Source organism: Larus michahellis, chromosome 1 (genome assembly GCF_964199755.1).
Source record: "Larus michahellis chromosome 1, bLarMic1.1, whole genome shotgun sequence".
Lineage (NCBI taxonomy): Eukaryota > Metazoa > Chordata > Aves > Charadriiformes > Laridae > Larus > Larus michahellis.
The window spans coordinates 68,078,157-68,097,230 of record NC_133896.1 but is presented as its reverse complement, the minus strand read 5'-3'; the positions used below and the strand labels follow the sequence as shown (position 1 = coordinate 68,097,230).

General features: G+C 40.7%; 1 protein-coding gene across 32 annotated transcripts in view; it reads right to left on the bottom strand.

Annotated features, from left to right (window-relative positions):
- CACNA1C (calcium voltage-gated channel subunit alpha1 C) overlaps nt 1-19,074 on the bottom strand; it is a 484,401-nt gene that overhangs the window by 423,189 nt on the left and 42,138 nt on the right. The window contains exon 1 of one of the 32 annotated variants that reach the window (XM_074584378.1): nt 13,170-13,366. The exons of the other annotated variants lie outside the window; for them this stretch is intronic. Within the exon in view, the coding sequence (XP_074440479.1) occupies nt 13,170-13,218 (49 nt within the window). The 5' untranslated portion in view covers nt 13,219-13,366. Of the gene's footprint in view, nt 1-13,169; nt 13,367-19,074 lie in introns of those variants that run through there. 32 annotated transcript variants of the gene reach the window in all.

Below are 19,074 nucleotides of genomic sequence, written 5' to 3'. Positions count from 1 at the left end.
CTAAAAACCTATATTATAGGCACATAACTCCTTTCTTCATATTACACTTCTGTTGACAACCAAAATTAGAAATCAACACACACACAGAACGTGGAATCCATTTCACTAGTTCTAGCAATCTAAAATCTGACATTTAGTCTAACTTAGTCATCAAACCTTTATTTATATAACCAAGGCACAGTTAAGTACCTCCAAAAAAGCAGTTCACTCCACCTATTTTAGATATCTATAATGTTTGGTGGCCATGGCTGCCTTCCTCTCCACTGACTAATCCACGAACTCTAGATTAGATCCAACTAGACAATTTGAACACGTACAGTGAGGTAAAATGAAATCTATGCCAAATGATTAGTTTTAGTATATGAAGAACGACAACGTGAAAACATAGACCATTTCTCTCTTATTTCATACTCTTCGATTTCTTTCCAAATCTTTCATAATGCAGATAGATCCTTCTAACCACAGTCACTTATTCATTCTGGTCCAGTAAGCAAATTCTACTTCTGCCTATATATATATGTACACACACACACACAACTGTGTAGGCACAGTGCAACTGCAGACATCTCTGAAACATTCTAATGGTTCCAGAGCGTAGATAATTTTTTCCAACTATTTGAAAACAAAAATAAAAATTCACCGTGATACAGACACTGGAGAGATAGCAGATATAACCAGAAATCTGCATATCTAGGTTGCTCTTCAAGCCCTGGTGGTGCTTACTGACAAGTATGTGCAGAGTTGGGAGGAAAAGGGAGGCGTAATTCCTCTTATCCATTAGTACCAATTACACTGTATGCGCACCACATGCTACCATGTGCAGTCCCCAAAGGGAGACCAGACAGCAGTCCCCTTTTCTATCAGATTCACATTTGATCATGGTAACATCTACATTCAAGAGAAGTGCACTTTATCTCTGCAACTTACATCCAAGAGTGAAACCACACAATCCCTGATGATAAATTATCAGGTTCAAAGTTCATACCAAGACCTCTGCGCTGACTCTTCATAAACCTGTGGATCTCTCACCAAACCTGCCTTATCATTTGTTTCCAGTTACCTAAGATATTAGTTTCCTTCCTTGACCATTACATCTCCTAACTATAAAACTGCTGATCACCAGGGAAAGATTGTAAGCACAGAGAATCCTCTTTACTTATTAATACATAGCACTCACTTGCCAAAGTTAAGACTACTCAAAATACTTGGTATTAGAGCTGCAGGCAGATGACTCGGTCCTGGCCTAGGTAACTGAACAGGGCACGGAAAACTACTTGATATGACATGAGAAATTACTAGACATGACAACAAAGTGAGAAGCTGACAATAGTTACAGGTATCATTGTGAGGAATGGCCAGATTTCACACACCGTTAAGAGGGACTTGAGTCAGAGATGACCAAGCTTCACAGTTAAAGGAAGGGAAGTGCTGGAGTCCCGTTGGGGATTATTGCAAGGCCAACAGTGCCCAGATAACTGTGTCAGAGACGCCAAATAAGGCCAGGATTACTGAGTATCAGTATCAGAAACACCAAATTTGGGTATGGATGTAGAAAAGCTGGGATCAGTGAGAAAAAAAAAAGTAACTAGGGGTGGTTTGTTTATTCTGGAGAAGACTGGACAGAGAAGACAGGCACAAAGGCAGCGAAAAGGCAAGTCACCAGAATTGAAAAAGTATAGTGCAAATTACGGGGAAACGGTTGTATGGGGGTGCCCATCGGGAGCCCTGCACTTGATCACCAGAGCTGGACCAGTACAACAAGACAACCTGTTTTTCTGTCCGTACCACAAGATTCAGACCTGCTTGTTCAGTCTGGAGAACCAGGGCAGGGGCTGATCTCCCTGGCTTACACCCAGACAGATGGATCAAGGATCCCAGTATTGCCACGTCAGTGTCTGTTACAGGCCTGATGACATCAGTAACTACACACAGTTTCATAACATTCATCTCATTAAAATGAAATGCCATATTAATTTCTTTGCCTGAACCTCCCAGAGTAATATCTTCACATAAGCATACACACAAAACATAGTTAATGGAGAGAAAGAAAATTAGTTTTCCAAACCTATTGACCTGGAATATTGGGAAGAGCAATAGAGTATTCATACTAGAGGGATAATGACCATGTAAATATATAGGAACATAGGTATATAACTTCACAGAAAACATTTCTTTGCCAGCCTTCCAAAAGGAAAGAAATATAGCCTTTTTGAAGGTACAACAGACTTTCTGGAAGTCTACATCCTAACACAGAAATAAATTAAAACATAGGCTGATCCTCTAATGTCCATACTCTAGTCTCCACATTAATCTCCCAAATAGCACCTGACAACCTGTCAAATCTCTCAGTTCAATGTTTTGTAGCTGCAGACTAGGGTTTAGATACTTTAAATACTGTTATTAAAAAAACTAGCTACATGAACTAGAGGTTTAAAACCTAAGATGACAAGTGGGGCTTTCTATCTTCTACACTAATTCTGTCTTTAAACAGTATTTGAAAATAGTATTTCAACACTGACATAGGGAGACGAGTAATAACATTCACCAATATATTAAGCCATCTGGATGAACTTACATCACATTCCTTTTGAAGTATCAAAACACCACTGATATGTGGTATAAGAAGAAATTTCCTGCCCTCTGATATTTGTAGAATTGATTCCACATAGGGTTTCTCCACCCATATTTCTCGTAAATGATGCATCCTCTGGCCCTACAGCACATGTGCCAACAACCTTAGCAACATTCAGTCAAACCCAGCTCCGTATTCTGTGCACTAATGTTCTCCATGAGAAACCACCTTAAAGCACAACAGACAAAATCTCAAAAATGCGTACCACAGAACAAAAGCAGAAGAGTACTGTGGTGAAATAAGAGCAAAATCAAGGCAAAACAAGATAACAGCACAGTTCTCAACAAGAATCCTAAGTACTAGAAAAATAGATAGAAAACTACTGAACCATATGTACCGTAAAGTTCAAATGAAAACTTACTTCTATATAAGCTTTGCATTAAGACAGCAGCATGTGTGTTCTGGTCAAATACATAGCTATTGACCAAAATGCTCTAAATTGTGCAATTCACACGGCAAATTAAAAGCACTTAAGACGACGTCTAAGCATAACATTTCATAGGAAGCAATGTAAGTTGTATTATCAGCATTAAAGACTTTTTGCAATGTTTTGTTGAATTATTCATATTTTAAGATGTGATCCTTTTTAAAGCACTTCAGGTTTGATCACATGCTAAGATATCTCTCCGGAAATTCTGCTAAGCCCCTGTAGAGCTCCATGCTAAAATTTTCTGAATCTTGATATCTGACTTTTTTTATTTTATTTTAAAACACCTTAGTTGTTTTTAGGAACTGTCAGTAGCGAGTACCTCTAGTTATTTTTTTGACTGACTTCCTGGCATGCATAACAGCTTTTATCACTGCATGCAAATTAGGACACAAGTTTTCATCTCTTATGCTCTTTCTTGACACCCTTTGCCTTAAAGCAGATAAAAGCCATCAAGCCATGTACATCTTAGTTTTTCACACTCTGCTTTTATTTCTGACTTTTTCCTATATTGGCCAAATTAACAACAGATACTCTCTTTATTACAATCATCACTATGCCATTGCATTTGCTTTCAAATCCAAAATTAAAAATAAACTATAACTCCTTTGGTCATAATGTAAATCCAAAAAACAAATTATAACTTAACATAAAATCAACGTAGTCCCTCATGAATTTCTCAGGAATTTGGGATTCCCTCACTTCTGATTTAAGCAATAAGCTTCATTACATTTAACAAATAACAAACAACTCTTTTCCAAGAAAACTGTAGAGAAGTATGTTTCAGAGCTCAGCAGAGAGTGTACAACTCTGTACAGGACTAACACATTCCAAACACCTGCTAACAAACATTTCACACTCACAGGATTTGTGCAATTGAGACAAAGCCAGGGAGAATCTGACAGACAAAAAATACTAGAGTTACATCACTCAAGCCATGCACTGATTTAAGAATTCAATTTTGACACTACCTGCACCAAATCTAACTGATGTCTGCAAATCTCCAGCTTTTTACTTAAAAATTTAATTTAGGTGAAAGTGGTGTAAAAATTTCATATAATCCACTCCTACCTGTTGCTCCTGAATACAGTCTTACAAAAGTTCCATTTAGACCACAATTAAGCCTGATCACTTTCAGTTTTCACTCTATAAATGCATTTTACTTCTCTCTAAAGACACCAATTTAAATTACACCTGAAAACACTCTGTGCATCTATACAATTTATAAATCAGCAATAATAGGCAATTTAAGTATCATATAGGAATTTCAGCACACAAGTGAAGCTTTCCTCCCTACGCATAAGTCTACTTGTTTACAACTCAAGAAACTAATGAATACTATGGATTTCCTCTGTTTTCTTAATGGCATTTGGGCTTATCTGAGTTAATTTGCTAACTGCTGTCAATATGTTAACTTCATCCCACAGAAATCAGACCCCTTCATACTTAACTGCATCCAAATTTCTAACATTTGTATATAGGGTCTGCATGGAAAATGTGCTTTTGTGAACTATGTGAAAGCTACAAGATAGAAAACGCATGAAGGTTTGGCATTGCATATCAGTCTTAACTTTTAGTTCCCTGATATTTGTCGATCTGTACCAGAGTTAAACAGAGTTCAACATAAATACACTATGCAGTGTATATGAGTGCAATAATTAATTTTCCTCTATCTTCAAAAACCATCAATTTTAATTCCTGAATTCACTTGGATTCCATTGCTTCTCACACAGTCCACTGTAGTGTTTCTGTATCTAAAAATTCGTGGACTCTACTACTAACAGCTATATCATACAAGTTTCAATTTCAGAATTATTGTCAATAATGCATGAAGCAGAATATAGCTTGTACCTAACAAAGTTGGACTGACTTGCAAGCAGAGAGACACAGGTACTTTTTTGTATACTTAAAAGATTATTTAATCTGACAAGAACTGTTAGAGGAACATCTGATGTAACAAAAATACACATTAAATTTCAAAAACCAAGGAATCTTAAGAAGTCTTACATCTAGTCAGCCATATTGAAGAACAGAAGTCTTTTTTTCTCCTTTGGAATAAAGAATCTGAAATCTGATCAGTAACATGAATTCGTTCCTACAATGCCTTTAGGAAGAAACGTTGAGTTAATTACTCAATTAGAGCATATTTACTTTGTAATTATAATGTCATGTTCAGTCATATTTAATTGTTTTTTCCAAAATACCCGAAGGCAACCATCCACATCATGGGCTGAAAACCTGAGAAATTTAAGATAAATAACAATACCATTTAGAGAAGCATATTTTAAACATATCATAAAGCATCCCTTAAGGTTAGATGGATCTCAGACAGTATTTTCTTTAAAATAATTAACTCTTAAGATTTATGTACAAGATGCAAAGAGAGTTCCCATGGGATTAGACAGATTTTTTGGTCTCCTTTCTGGGTCTGGTTTGCAAACCATTAAGTCTCCAGTCACCCTTAAGAATTACTTTATTTTAATCTTCTGTCTTTGATAAAAGATGCAAATTTTCCCTCCCTCTTAACTGTGCTAAGTTTGTTGGTGCCCGGATCAGGAGACTGATGAATCTTGTGGATTTCTTTTATTTCCTTACATGTGCCATGTTAAATAACCTTTCTCCCCCTCCCCCCAGACAAGGTTTTAACTGGTACTCTGATAACTCCTCCCAGCTGTTGAAGGAGATTCTACTTGCTGGTGTCTCTTTATGGATTCTGAATATTTTGCCTGCTGAGACAGCCACTGTGATTTAGAATTTAATATCTGGGATTAAAAAAAAAAAAAAAAAAGAAAAAAGGAAAATTGCAGAAGTCCTCTACAAATACATGGTCTTAGCATTCCTATATACGCTTCTAACATCCCATAGAACATCCATTAACAGTTTTCTTAATTTTCTTTAGTCAGCAGGGAAAAAGGAATCTAAATCAAGGTTAGGACCCTGATCTTGTTTGGATTCAAGCCCTATAGTCATCAATCCCATGGTGATTTTATGTATGGGTATATATATCCCAACAGTAAGTATAATTAGATTCAGCGAAATGTTTGTAAATTATAGGAGGATTCATCTATTGACTTGATACGTTAACATGTATTGGAACATTAAAGTGAACAAGTGATAGATTCGTACCTCCTCATCATTACATGCACTGGTTTCCATCTCTAGCCACAATTCTGCATGAAAGCTGTTCTAGCACAGTGCAGGGAAACAACCCACTCAGTGTGTCTGTCAGAGCAATTGAGACTCCAGGCTTGTCTCGCCTCACCAGGCATACTCTGAAGCTGGTGCAATGCATTGAGGCAAAAGTCCCTCAAGTCCTTCATCTCAAAGTTTCAACAAATGGCTACCATGTCTGACTAAACACAGAAACGTGGCTGCAGTTTAGCTATCAGCTGACATATGTATATTAGCTCTCCATCTTAAAATATACAGATTTAAATATACAAATTAGATACTAGACAAAATGTGTTGGGTTTTTGTTTGGTTGGTTTTTACCACAAGGGTAGTTAAACACTGCAACAGGCTGCCCAGTGAGTTTGTGGAAGCTCTGTCCTTGGAGACATTCAAGATTTGACTGGTCGCGGCCCTGAGCAACCTCATCTAATTAGACCTGTTTTGAGCAGGGTGTTGAACTACTTGGCCTCTGCAGGTCCCTTCCATCCTACATTATGATTTTATTTAATCCCTGCTCCTTAGAAACGCAGTTCTTTGCTGTGAAATGCATACCAGTGAGAGCAGTGTCTCACAGAAATATCCTTTCCAGGAAAGATGAATGTGGAGGTGACATACAGAGGAGACCAGCTTCAAAGCCATCATCACTGGATTCCCCTCAACCTAAGCTTCTCTTGAGGATGAAGTGTGCTAATAATTTTTCAGCTGTAGATCACAATAATTCAACCTTGATATCTGGACAACTGCCAATATGACAAATAAAGACAAAACGTGATTCTATCAAATTTTCTGTCACCTTCCACGATACATATATTCATCTGTTGTCCCTTTCTTCCCCCCATCCCCCATTGACTGTAAAATTCAACAATCCAAAGCATAGAATCTCTTATGTTATATTTAGGTTTCTGGGAAAAATTCAGCACAGCCTTTTCCTCTGGAAATCTCTGTACACAGTACAGATACACCTGTGACTTTTACAGTTGAAAGAGAGCTACCCTGAGCTTCTCTCAAGTTCTTGATGAGGTTTATAATGTTCTCATTACTTCCCATCCATAGAAACTGACAGAAACCATTTTAAGGACTCTTTCAAACAAAGATTTCTATGTACTATTGACTACACTCTGATTTATTCCACAACCTTGCAATAGCAACAGGTGCCCTTGTGGTCATACAATTTCATTGCTGTGTTTCAGAGCTCCCAACAGGGTGACTCCACCACCTAAAACTACAGCTGTGTCTGGCAGAAGCACCATAAGCCCATGGCCATGCTCTCTGCACAGAAGATTGACTGTGACTTCCTCCGCCACAAGAAAAAAGAGAGCATTTTTTTTTCCTCATCTTTCCCTATGTAGCTTAAATGCACAATGACGCTTTTATTCCAATGAAGTAAAAGTTATCTAAAAATGGTAAATAATATTTTTTTTTAAAAAGTTTCCATTGGTAAAATTACAAGAAAAAAATGCCAATTTTATGGTAAGTAATATATGAACTATATCAAAAGGCAAAGTATTCAGTGGCAACCAATATGTCTGAATGCTTAATAATGTCTTCTTTTCTTAAAATTAATGATGCTGAAATCCAGTAATAAACATTTTAATTAATTTCTCTCATATTCATCTCACCCCCACTACCTAAATAAAAAACAGCATTTCAGACAAATGGTTGACTCAAAAAATATATTTGGTTTGTCTGCAGTCTTAAAAAAAAAAATGATAGGCAATTGAACCATTTAATAACATTACGTTTTGTAAAGCATATATCTGCCATTGGTAAAAGCTTTCTTCAGTGTTGATCTGATTTGTTGTTTTCAATAATTTAAGAGAGACTTTTACTGCACATAGTCACATCTGTTATGTTGGTTGAGAGACAATAAATTTAGAGAACACATTTACTCAGAAGAGATCTTGTATTTGCAGTTCCTGAACTTCAGTGAGTCTGTTCCTTGAATTAATACCTCAAAAGGGTTAAACAAGACAGTTCCTAAGTAGTCAAATAGCCATGATGACAATTTGAACACACACACACAAAAACCTGAGTGATTACCATCCAGATGAATCCTATTTTAAGCATGGATGTAGACCCATTTTCCACAAAATTCAAAGAAAGTAAGCCAAACCTAAGCATACGCGATAATATTGCTGGTATACAACATGTTCTCTAAACTGAAGTGTTTTGAGGAAACAAAACAAAAAGACGAGGACAAATAATTCAAAGTAAATATCTCAGTAGGATAAGTTAATTCCATGTGGTAAGGGTGCGTCACCTCTGCTGTAGTGAATTAGACAAATGTAATCCCCAAAACATATTTGATTACAGAGCAGAGATGCAACAAAGAGTGGGTCATAAGGGTGTCTTGGTTGCAGAGAGTACACCAGCTAGGTCTTCACAAGTAAGTGTTCACGATGGCAGAAACTCACAGACATCAAGAAGAGCCAGTCAGCAGGAACACTGATGATGACCTAACCCAAATTGGTCTCCACGACTGAAGATAATTTCAAAGAAAATCTTTCAAAAGTATATACTTTAAATTCCATGCCTTTAGCAGGATACTTAAATGCTCCTTTTAAGGACAGGAAATGGTTGAAAGCACTTGAATACTTTTCTGAAGACTCCACTGGCAACTTTCACAAGTAAATGCAGTGCACTGCATTATGCAGAATATTTAAGTACTGTTATTTAACATTATATTAAATATTTTTATATTAAACTACTATTTCATATTATATTGAATTAAATACTTAACGAATATTCCAAGTACTTTGAGGTAGAAGATCATACTTTATAAAAACAAACATTTATTGTTAAATCAGTGGAGGCTGGAATTTTAGTGCTGCATTTTAAAACAGTGATTCAGATTTTTTTCCCCCAAAATCCTGAAGATAAGCTGTTTCAAACCGCTTAGAGGTATTTTTTATGCCTCACAACTAACAACTATTCTGACAAACCTTTACAGCAAAATGAGAGCACAAAAACAAATACTCAAAAATGAAGACTCCATTTGCTAATCTGATCGCTTTGTCACCATGGGAAGAGCACGGTTTCTCCTACACATAAAAGCACTGTCCAAAAAAAAAATACAGGAAATAAAATTGGCATTCTGAAAATAGAGCAGAAAATTAAAGCAAATATCCAATAAATTCTAGTCCGTATCTCCAATGGTTTTGTCTTGTAGCACAGCATGAGACAGATTTCAAGCCTTCAACTGAAATCAGCTGTGAAGTGTACACAATCATCTCTGTAGTTATACCTGCAAAGTTAAGGGGAATATTTATGGGTTTGACTCTCACTTCAGGTCAGAAAATGCATTAGGGACTATGCTTGTGACTTGACCCTCTCACTATCAATAGGCTTCTGAGAAATAAAAGGAATACTAATTAGTTCCTAATTTAACAGATACAAAAGATACAAGGACTATGAAAAGAGTGTCTTACAGGAAAAGATTTCAAGAACAGAATATGTGCGGGTTAGGAAAGGAGGTTGCAAGAAGACCTAATTATGGTTGACAAATACCTGAGGGGGTTCTTTTTTACAAGCAGCAGGTAGAAATCTGTTCAAAATATGCAATAAGGACAAAGCCCAAAGGTATTATATGAAATTGAAGGAAGGGTAGTTCAGACATGGTATCAGAAATGGCTTTTCACTCAGAGGATCATTACTATATGGAATAAGTGACCTACCAGGGGCTCTTCAATCCTAATGAATTTTATTTCGGGATAGATACCTATCTATCAGTGCTACCTCTGGCCTTTCCTCCTGAAAAGCAGGGGATGGATGAAGCAGACCTAGAAGCGTCTTCTGCCAAACCCCTCTGGAGCGCCGCCAGGACTCCTGGCTCTGCAGCCCTGTAGTGCCACCTTCTGGGAGAGGCAGTACTGGGACCCCCCCACCCGCTCTCCCTCCCACCTCCACCTCATACCTGGAACTGAGAAACACAGCAGAACTACTGGTTTTGTTTCATTTCCTGGCTGGTCACCAAATCTCACTAGGAAAGATCCCACCGAACGCCAGAATTGCAAGCAGAGAAATTTAACTAGATGGTTAAACTGCGCTTGAGATTCAAACTTGCAATACCAGAGGCCAGGTTGACTCACCCAGCTCCCTCCCTTGAGAGGGCTATAAAACGTGGGTTTGCAAACTGATTTTCCATTTTATATTATGGGTGCAAGTTTTCAAAATATTATGAGGGAACACATTAAAGATGCCCATCTAGGATTCCACCCAGTCCCACATGTGCATTAAATGTGATGTAGTTAGTTTTGAAAGCTTTTTCTGATGCCTGTCGAGTGGTTTTTTAAAATTTTCTAGATAAACACATGCTCTATGGTAACAATGAATAATTAATTGTTATAAAAATGCATTCCATTGTGTAGCAAAAATAAACACTGAACAATATCTCAGCATCAACAAATAATACTATCAATCAGCTCCCTTTTCTTTGTGCAATAGGAGATTGCAATGAAAACGCAGTAGACTTACATCTACCATCTAAAAAAATTAGAAAGTTCTTACTTTATGGTGAAAGATTTTCAGTGTACAAAAATCATTCAAAAGCATAAAACAAGTATATTACAAACCTACCTAAGTTTCCAGTTAAGAAGTCAACAAAGCACTTTCAAATACACTTCCTCTTCCCCATAATTGCCACAATCTAACCAGTGGCCTCTAGCATGCTTTATTTATTTAATTTTAAGTAAGCCACTATTACAGCAGCTCCCCTGCTGTCCAGACTCCTAAGCACAAGGTTGTTCAGGTAGGCTTATAAGGGGCTAACTGAGAACAGACATGTGCAGAAAGCAGCTGCCAGTAGAGGCCTAGTCACATCACTCACATTTCAAGAACAGACACAAAAATTTGTCTTGTATCAGTAGTACCTGGAACAGTCACCTTGTTGCCAGCAACTGAGGAACATACAAGAGTAAGGCGCTTATCCAAATCAATCTCTCCTCTCATAAGCAAGGAACAAACCAGTATCACAGACCTAGCTTTGCCTTCTACTCATCTTTTTTACCTCTGCCTTGCAAGTGGGAATCTGTGGTTGCTTTAATTACTCCATTCCACGCTGTGATTGGTTTGGTCCCATCTCCTTGCCACCAGTTCTCTTGACTACTAATCAATTTAACCTTTCAGGTGCTGTTTGCACAAAATAAAAATAGATTGTAAATAAATGGCAGCCTGAGCACTATCAGGGAACAGAACTTTCTTCCACCTGGCTGATTTTCTGTTTGGTTTAGAAGTTGTTCTTTCACCTGGGAGTAATGACAATCCGCATCAAGAGACAGATGCAAAACTGTTCCTCCAATTATATAATCACTGCAGCTGATAAGGAGGGAGCTGGATTTAGGTTGCCATAGCGTTGGCATATTGCTATGGAGGCTGAGCTCTTCGTCCACTTTATCAGCTCTGACCCGGGAAGAGCAGCCCAATTACGCCTGCTGAATGCATGTGCTGCGGACTTGCTCCCACTTGGAAGGAGCACTCCTGATCAGGGGCTGCTTCCTTTCCCCTCCCACCTCATTTCGATAGAGTGGCTAGGGGTGGGGTGCTGGGTTTTTTTTTTTGGTTGTTTGTTGGGTTTTTTTTTTCATTTTAATCTGTATTTAATCAGAAGGAGGGTGGTGTCATCTCTGAAACCGCTGTCCCTCCACCATTAAGGGCTGCCACAGTGTTAATACACCTCCCCAGCTGCACCATTGCCTGCCAATATGGGGGTGGGGGGCACCTAGGGAGCTCACCGGGGGTGGGGACCCTCTCCAGGCCTCTGTCCCCACCACTGCCTGGGCAACCTCGCATCCAAAGCAGGTGGCCCATCGCAGTGGGTGGGGGCTCGCTTGCAGGCAGGCAAGTTGGCCCTGGCCGAGGAATGGGCTGCCCTGCAGGTCAAGGCCGGGGGCGAAGGGGGGAGATGAGGAAGAAGTCGGCCGCGGCTGGGGGGTTTTGCTGGGAAGAGAGAAGCAGCCCGACAGCCCGCTCCCGCCGGAGCACTGCTCCTCTCTCGCCGAGGGGAGGAAATGGCTCTGTCTGCTCTGCAATACCGACGTGTGTGTGCAGCCAGGGCTGGCGGGGAAGGGAGGGGAGGGGGTGACAACATGCAGGTAACAGGATAAAAATAACTTCAGGGACGGCAGATAGGGGTTGGGCGGGGGAGGGTGGAGGGAGAAAGGTTTCTGGAGTTTGGACAAACAAAGTTTTACTACAGGGAATACCGGGGGACGTTTGCTAATGCCGAGAAGCAGCAGCACGGGTTGGTATCCATGATGCGAGCGATCCTGAGAGCAGCTCGGCTGCCCCAAGTAAAACCCAACTTTAATTTAAATACAGGCACTCCCCGGTGTCCCTTATTCTCTCAGTACGTGCGCTTGTATGGTGTATATGTGTGTAAATAGATAATTCCCCCTTCCCCTCCCCTTTCGTGTGAGAGATTAGAAATAGCGTAAGAGAAGGGAAGGGCTCCTCTCCCGGTGTCTTACGAAGCCGTACCCAGATGGGGGTTAGGAGAACCTGGACGACATTAATTGAGAAAGATTCCCTAATTCCGGCCGCACTGCGAGGTAATCTCCCTGTGACACTGACGAGCGGGCTGTTCCGCGGCTTCGCTTAGCCCCCGGCCACAGCGCGCAGCCCCTCCGCCGGGCGCCCCTCCTCGCCCCTCCGCCTTAGAAGGCGACGACGGCGACTTAAAGCAACTTTTCTTTGACCGGGGTTTCCTATGAAACACCAGTTCCCCGAGGGGCTGCGGGGGTCTCCCTGCAGCACAGTCGGCTGAGGGGAGCTGTGTGCTCCGAATGGGAAGCGGTGTCAAAGGCTGTCCTCTGCCCCGGCCCCTCCGCCTGCCGCTGGCTGTGGCAGCGGCGGCGGCAGCGGCTGAACTGAACCGAGAGATTACGGACAAAGGCTAGGGGAGAGAATGGTTGCGAGATCTTCGGAGGTAAATCTCAGGCTTACCTTGATGGTTTTCTTCTGGAATGTACATCCTCTTGTTTTCATTGACCATTTAAAACGAGTCCAGATTAATCCCTCCGAAAATCGGCTTGGTAAAATTCAAGGAAGAATGGAGCTGCAGAATTTCCCCTTTTATTATTACCTGATTCCCATTATTGCATCAAACACCAAAAACTGATCCTTTCCACTACTGCCTCCTTTAGTGAAATTGCAATGCATCCTCAGTACATCCGGGCCCCTTCCAAGAATTTAGCACAGCACCTCTGGCTGTTAAACCATAAAAAAGAACAGGAAGGGGGGAAACGAGAGAGAGGGAGGGAAAAAAAAAAAAAAAAAAAGGGAAAAAGCAAAAGCATCCAGGACAAACCTCTGAGGGTTAAATGTCTTTTTTAAAATCCACCAACTACAAGAGTAAGAAAAGGAGGAAAAAAAAAAAAGAGAGAGAGAGATGTTCAAACGCTGCTGCTCCTCCTCTTCAAAGCCATTCTGAGCGCGTTGTGTTGGCAGGGAGCTGTTTCTGCAGAGGAAGAGAGCACAGTCCCAGCCCCTTACTCCCTCCCCTCCCTCAGCGCGCTCGCTCCCCGCTCTCTGCCCCTCGCCGACAGACAGACACACTGAGCGCTTCCAGATGTTCCAGCTGCGGCGGCTGCACGCAGCCCCCCGCGCAGGGCGTTAGGAGCCGCCGGACTTGATCTGAAAGTTTAACACGCTGCCTCGCCTTCACTGCGCCTGCTGAAGCCTTGCTACAGACATGACGTCAAGGAGGCGAGCTGGAGCCGGCTGCCTGGAGAAGTGGGGGGACAGGCGAGGGGAGAGCCGGCGGGGCCGGGCCGGGCCGGGGGTGGGGGGGCGGTGGCAGGGTGGCACAAGCGACACAGCGCCGGGCTCGCCGGCCGCCCGCGCCCAGCACCCCCCACGCACCCCGCGGGCAGCCGGCGCCGCCGTCCTCCGGCCCCGCTTCGATCCGGTTTCTCAATACTGTGGGCTCTGCCCTGCGGTTCCACTACGGAATGCGACTGTGAGCTGCATTTCAAGGAGGACAATATCATTTGCCGAAGCGTTGGGTACCGGCGGCATCGTGTTGCGAGCGTTTAGCGAAACGGCAGAACGGGCTGCGGCGGTGCCTGATGCGTTACGAGAAGGCAGATACAGGCAACGGTAGGCAGGCAGCGGAAGAGAGAGAGATACCCGGGGATAAGTTGCACAGACGAGAGGATGCACAGATGTTTAAACAGATTAATCAAGCTAGGATTTGCAAAATCCTTGGTGGAAACACCAAAGTGCTCCGCTGGTATCCCACCACTTGCCTTAATTACGCCTGTCGTTTGGCCCACTATAATTGAAGCCTCCGCAGAGAGCAAAAATGACTTCTTTAAAACGAAATGCGAACTGAATGCCGTACATGTTAAATGTATCTGGACTCTCCGAGCTGCCATGTTAAACAAGAGATGCAGAGTTCAAAAACGCCCCTCAGGAACCACTGCAGAAACTGCCACAACCTGAGAAACTAACCCCCCCTGAGTCACATGGGGGTGAATGTCCACAACACCCTGCCCTACCAGCAAAACCGTGGCTGTAAATCCTCATGGTAACAGAGTATCCATTTAACACCACATGCATGCAATGCTGTATTTGTGGAACTTAAAACACAGTGGTTCTTTCCTTTCAAGTGGCTTTCCGTTTCAACTAGAAAAAGAGTATTTTAAAGTTGGCAATACCCCTATAAATGAATTACTTTTGAATGAACTTAGTGCCTTCCCTACAGATGGATTTCAGTCGGATGTATCAAATATCTTCCTCTTTTCGAGGCTTTCCCCCCACCACTTCAAATGAGCTGTCTCTCGGATGGAACTTAAAACATAACAGAAAACAACACCACCTAACAGATTTAGGCAAAGAAACAAGAAAACAACACATCCATTTGGAACTACATGAAAAACTGGAATAGATGTAAAGCACTTACCAAAAACTGGATGCAGCCAAAGTACTTGTCCTAAAAAAAGGTCATTTTGGTTTCTAATAACCACTGATCATCACAACTTCTGCGTTAGATGCTATTCAAAGGGTAATTCACCAACAACATATTGCCATTGACAGCATGCAGAGACGCAGCTTTATTTCTGACTCAGGAGGAAGAGTTCCTCTGAGCAATTAAAATACTCTGTCCTCTAGTGCCTAGTTTTTGTCTAATAATGTCACATGCACTTACCCTGTTTAACTTTCCAGATCAAGCAAGTTCGCAGCTAGAGGTGGAATGGCAATATATTAGCTTTCATTTTCAATACAAGTTACCTTTTTCTTTAAAAAAATGTCCTCCCTTCACCATTATAAGAACAACTGATCAGCAAAACCTTCACTACCTATATTTGTTGTGTAAATATATATTTTATTTTTCTCCTTGTGACCACAAATCCTTGCCATTTTGGATTGTGCTAACTCCATTTTTTCCAGCCATGAGTCAAACAAGAGTTGCATGATTCACCCTTGCATGGACATAATCTCTTGGGAAGTAATTAAGTGCATGCTGATCACTCTTGTACAGAAATCAAACACCAGTGGGGCACCCGTAAATATTTCTTTTGCCCTTCTTGGGTCACATTCTCAGATAGATAAGGATTTATATACAGTATTAGTTAAACAGCTAACATCCACATAGCCTTGCTTTATGCCAGCTCACATACATATGCAGCCACATACACAAGCTGTCCCTGCCACCTACAAAACTTTTTCTCTGTTCTATATCCTTCTCTCTCTGCCAAGTTCCCACAGTGGGACACAAGTTGGGCCAATTACCAAAAACCAAATACAGAAGAAAAATAGAACAAGAAACAAGAATATGAGCTGGCATTGATTTCTTCAGCATGAATAAAATTTTACTATAGCTTGAGGTTTCCTTACTCAGCAATTCTGATGCAAATAATTTTCTATACAGAGAAGTGGAAAGAAACTGATTGTAGGATTAAGATGGAAAGATCCCACTAATGAAGAAGAATCAGGTGACATAAGAGTGAATATCATGCCTTCCCCTAAAGCATTTCTTCTGTCAAAGTACACTAAGAAGACGTAGTTCAGGAAAACAGGTTTGACAAAGAAGTGGCATTTGAAGTGAAGGTGCTTGTAAGATTTTTTCTTAATAATGCAATTACTGAAATTTATATTTAATAATAATTCTTGCAGGAAAGAAGCCAAGGTGTTACCCTCCACAGAAACCAGGAAAATTCGATTGGCCTAAAATTTCTTTCTTTCCATTCTTTACACTTCCTTTCCATTTTTCATAGAAATTCTGCAGAAGGGATTTTTTTAGGGATTCCAGAGCAGCACTTTGGAGACTTCAGGAGGGACAACAGCCCTTCCCTGCAGGGCCTCTGAATCCTGAGCTCTCGAATCAGGTACATTCTGGGCCAGGATTCTAAAAGCAAAGGGTACAGCCTAGGTGAATTAGAAGGCTATTTTTGAATGACGGATGTTCTGAAAGCTTTAAGGCCTTCTGAAGGGGGAGGATACTTAGCCTTCTTCAGAGCTAGATCCCCACACACACAGCCCAAAGATGAGTACACAAGTGAGAGAAAGATCTTAAAAGATTTATGAAAGATTTCTTCTTTCAATACAAAAACAATTAGAAAGTTCTTAGTCCCTGAGTGATATGGCAGCCAGCAGATTTAGAGGTAAGATGGACAGGGTAATGATTGGACACGAGGGTATCTCACACCAGATTGAATCCATGCTTGTAGACTTCCTCCAAGCAGATGACTATAGATTGGACAAATGATCCAATGTATGTTCAGCCTTAGGCCAGCTCTAAAGTGGAGATACTAGTTTTCTACGCCACAGGAATGCTAGGAGGAGAAAAATTGTTCTGCAAGTGCTCTGAGAACAATAGTAATGAGGGCCATATAAAGCACCAAGACAGAGATTTCCGAGAAACAGCTATTTAAAGTTACAAAGTGTCAAAGATGATTTGTAGGGTGCATAATGTGAACATGCAACAGTCCATTCTGCATGTCAGGAATTTTTTTTGTTCTGTGTACAATGTAGTACTCCTTCCCTCTTACCCAGCCATATATAGAGTACACTGGGCACAACAGCTTCTTCAAAATCCGGTATCAGAACCCACATCCATCTTCAGAACAGAATTCTCCCAAATTGGGTGTGCAGGAGAATTTCTCCTTTATTGAAAAAGGAAGAATTACTGTCATGCTGTATTTAAAGATGGGGTTAGAAAGCAATGGGATAAAAACAGACAAGAGCACACAGTAACTCTGTATTGAGATACTTTTATAACTTATAAAATTATTTGAAAGGCTCTTCTTTTAAGCAATCTCAGTACTTTTTAAATGATCTAGGGGTTTCATTGGGCCTACTGCATAAGTTATCTAGCTATCTAATTGCAGTAGATTACGTTCACACGATTTTGGCAGTAATGCCTTTTACTATAAAATAAGAAAGTAAATTATTCAAAAGTGGAAAAGAAATGTATTTATCCCCAGAAATAGTATTAAGGCTCACAATACAAATGTGATTCTTTCCAGAGCCAGCTCGGAGAACCAGTGCCAGAGCCCTTTATTGCTTTGCTGAAAGGTATTTTTTTCCCCCACAGATTTAAGGTTTTGCACCTCCGCCAACAAACAGAGAAGGCTTCCCATAAGAATCAGCACTTTCGTGCACTGAAAACTATGGGATTTTTTTTTTTCTCACTGTTTTAAATAAATGAGCTCTAAACACAGTGCAATCTTTGCACGAAGCCTTTGACTTTCCTTCTTTCAAAGGCTAACATGTCAATAAGTCTGGTTTCGGTCTAGTGTTTGTTTCCTTCAGAGCATTCAAGCCTAAAGTGATAGCCTGATTAGTCCTGTGTACATTAAAAGAATCACCATGCCATACCTGTTCATATCTATGAGTATGGATTTCTAAAAGTGTTCTATATTTGACTTTTTTTTTGGTTGCTTAATTTTAATTGGAATGAAAGCAATTGATAGTCCTATCTAAAGCTATTCCAAGTGTGGTCAGGAAACTGCAGACCTTTCAAAACTATCAGCTAGCTAGAACACAGGAGACTTTCTCGAGAAAAAAAGAGATCTGGGACAGAAGATAAAAGGAAAGTTGATGATCAGGGTTTTAGGTGATTTCATTTCTTAAAATCTGTAACAGTGCCATTTGCACAGGAACTTTTGAAATTTTATACAGTCAGAAAGACTGATTTTCAAAGTCAACTTGGAAAATTTAGCGGTATTTTTCACATTGAAATTAATAGGAGTGGTTATTTGGTTTTGAAATGTAAGTCATTAGCTTTTACATTTGTATTGAAATGTCAACAAGCAACTACAAAAAGTTAGACGGGAAATGGTAGGATTTATCAGGATATTTGTATGGTGTACTAAAGCATATTAAGGCCTAGTATCGGTAAGCAATAGAAAATATTAGATCAAAGGGGGAAAAAAAGAAATAATTAAATAGCTGATAACTGGGTAGGAAAGTAGCTAGTATTTAGAATAAACTGTCATTAGACTGAGAAGTAAGATGAAATTGATAGCCTTTAAGTACTATACCCAGCTCTGGGGCCCCCAAGATAAGAAGGACATGGACCTGTTGGAGCAATCCAGAGGAGGGTCACAAAGATGATGAGAGGGCTGGAGCACCTCTCTTGTGAAGACAGGCTGGGAGAGTTGGGGTTGTTTGGCCTGGAAAAGAGAAGGCTCCAGGGAGACCTTATAGCGGCCTTCCAGTACTTAATGGGGGCCTACAAGAGAGATGGGGAGTGACTCTTTACCAGGGAGTGTAGCAACAGGATGAGGGGTAATGGTTTTAAACTGGGAAAGGCTAGATTTAGATTAGATATTAGGAAGAAATTCTTCGAGTGTGGTGAGACACTGGCACGGGTTTCCCAGAGAAGCTGTGGATGCCCCATCCC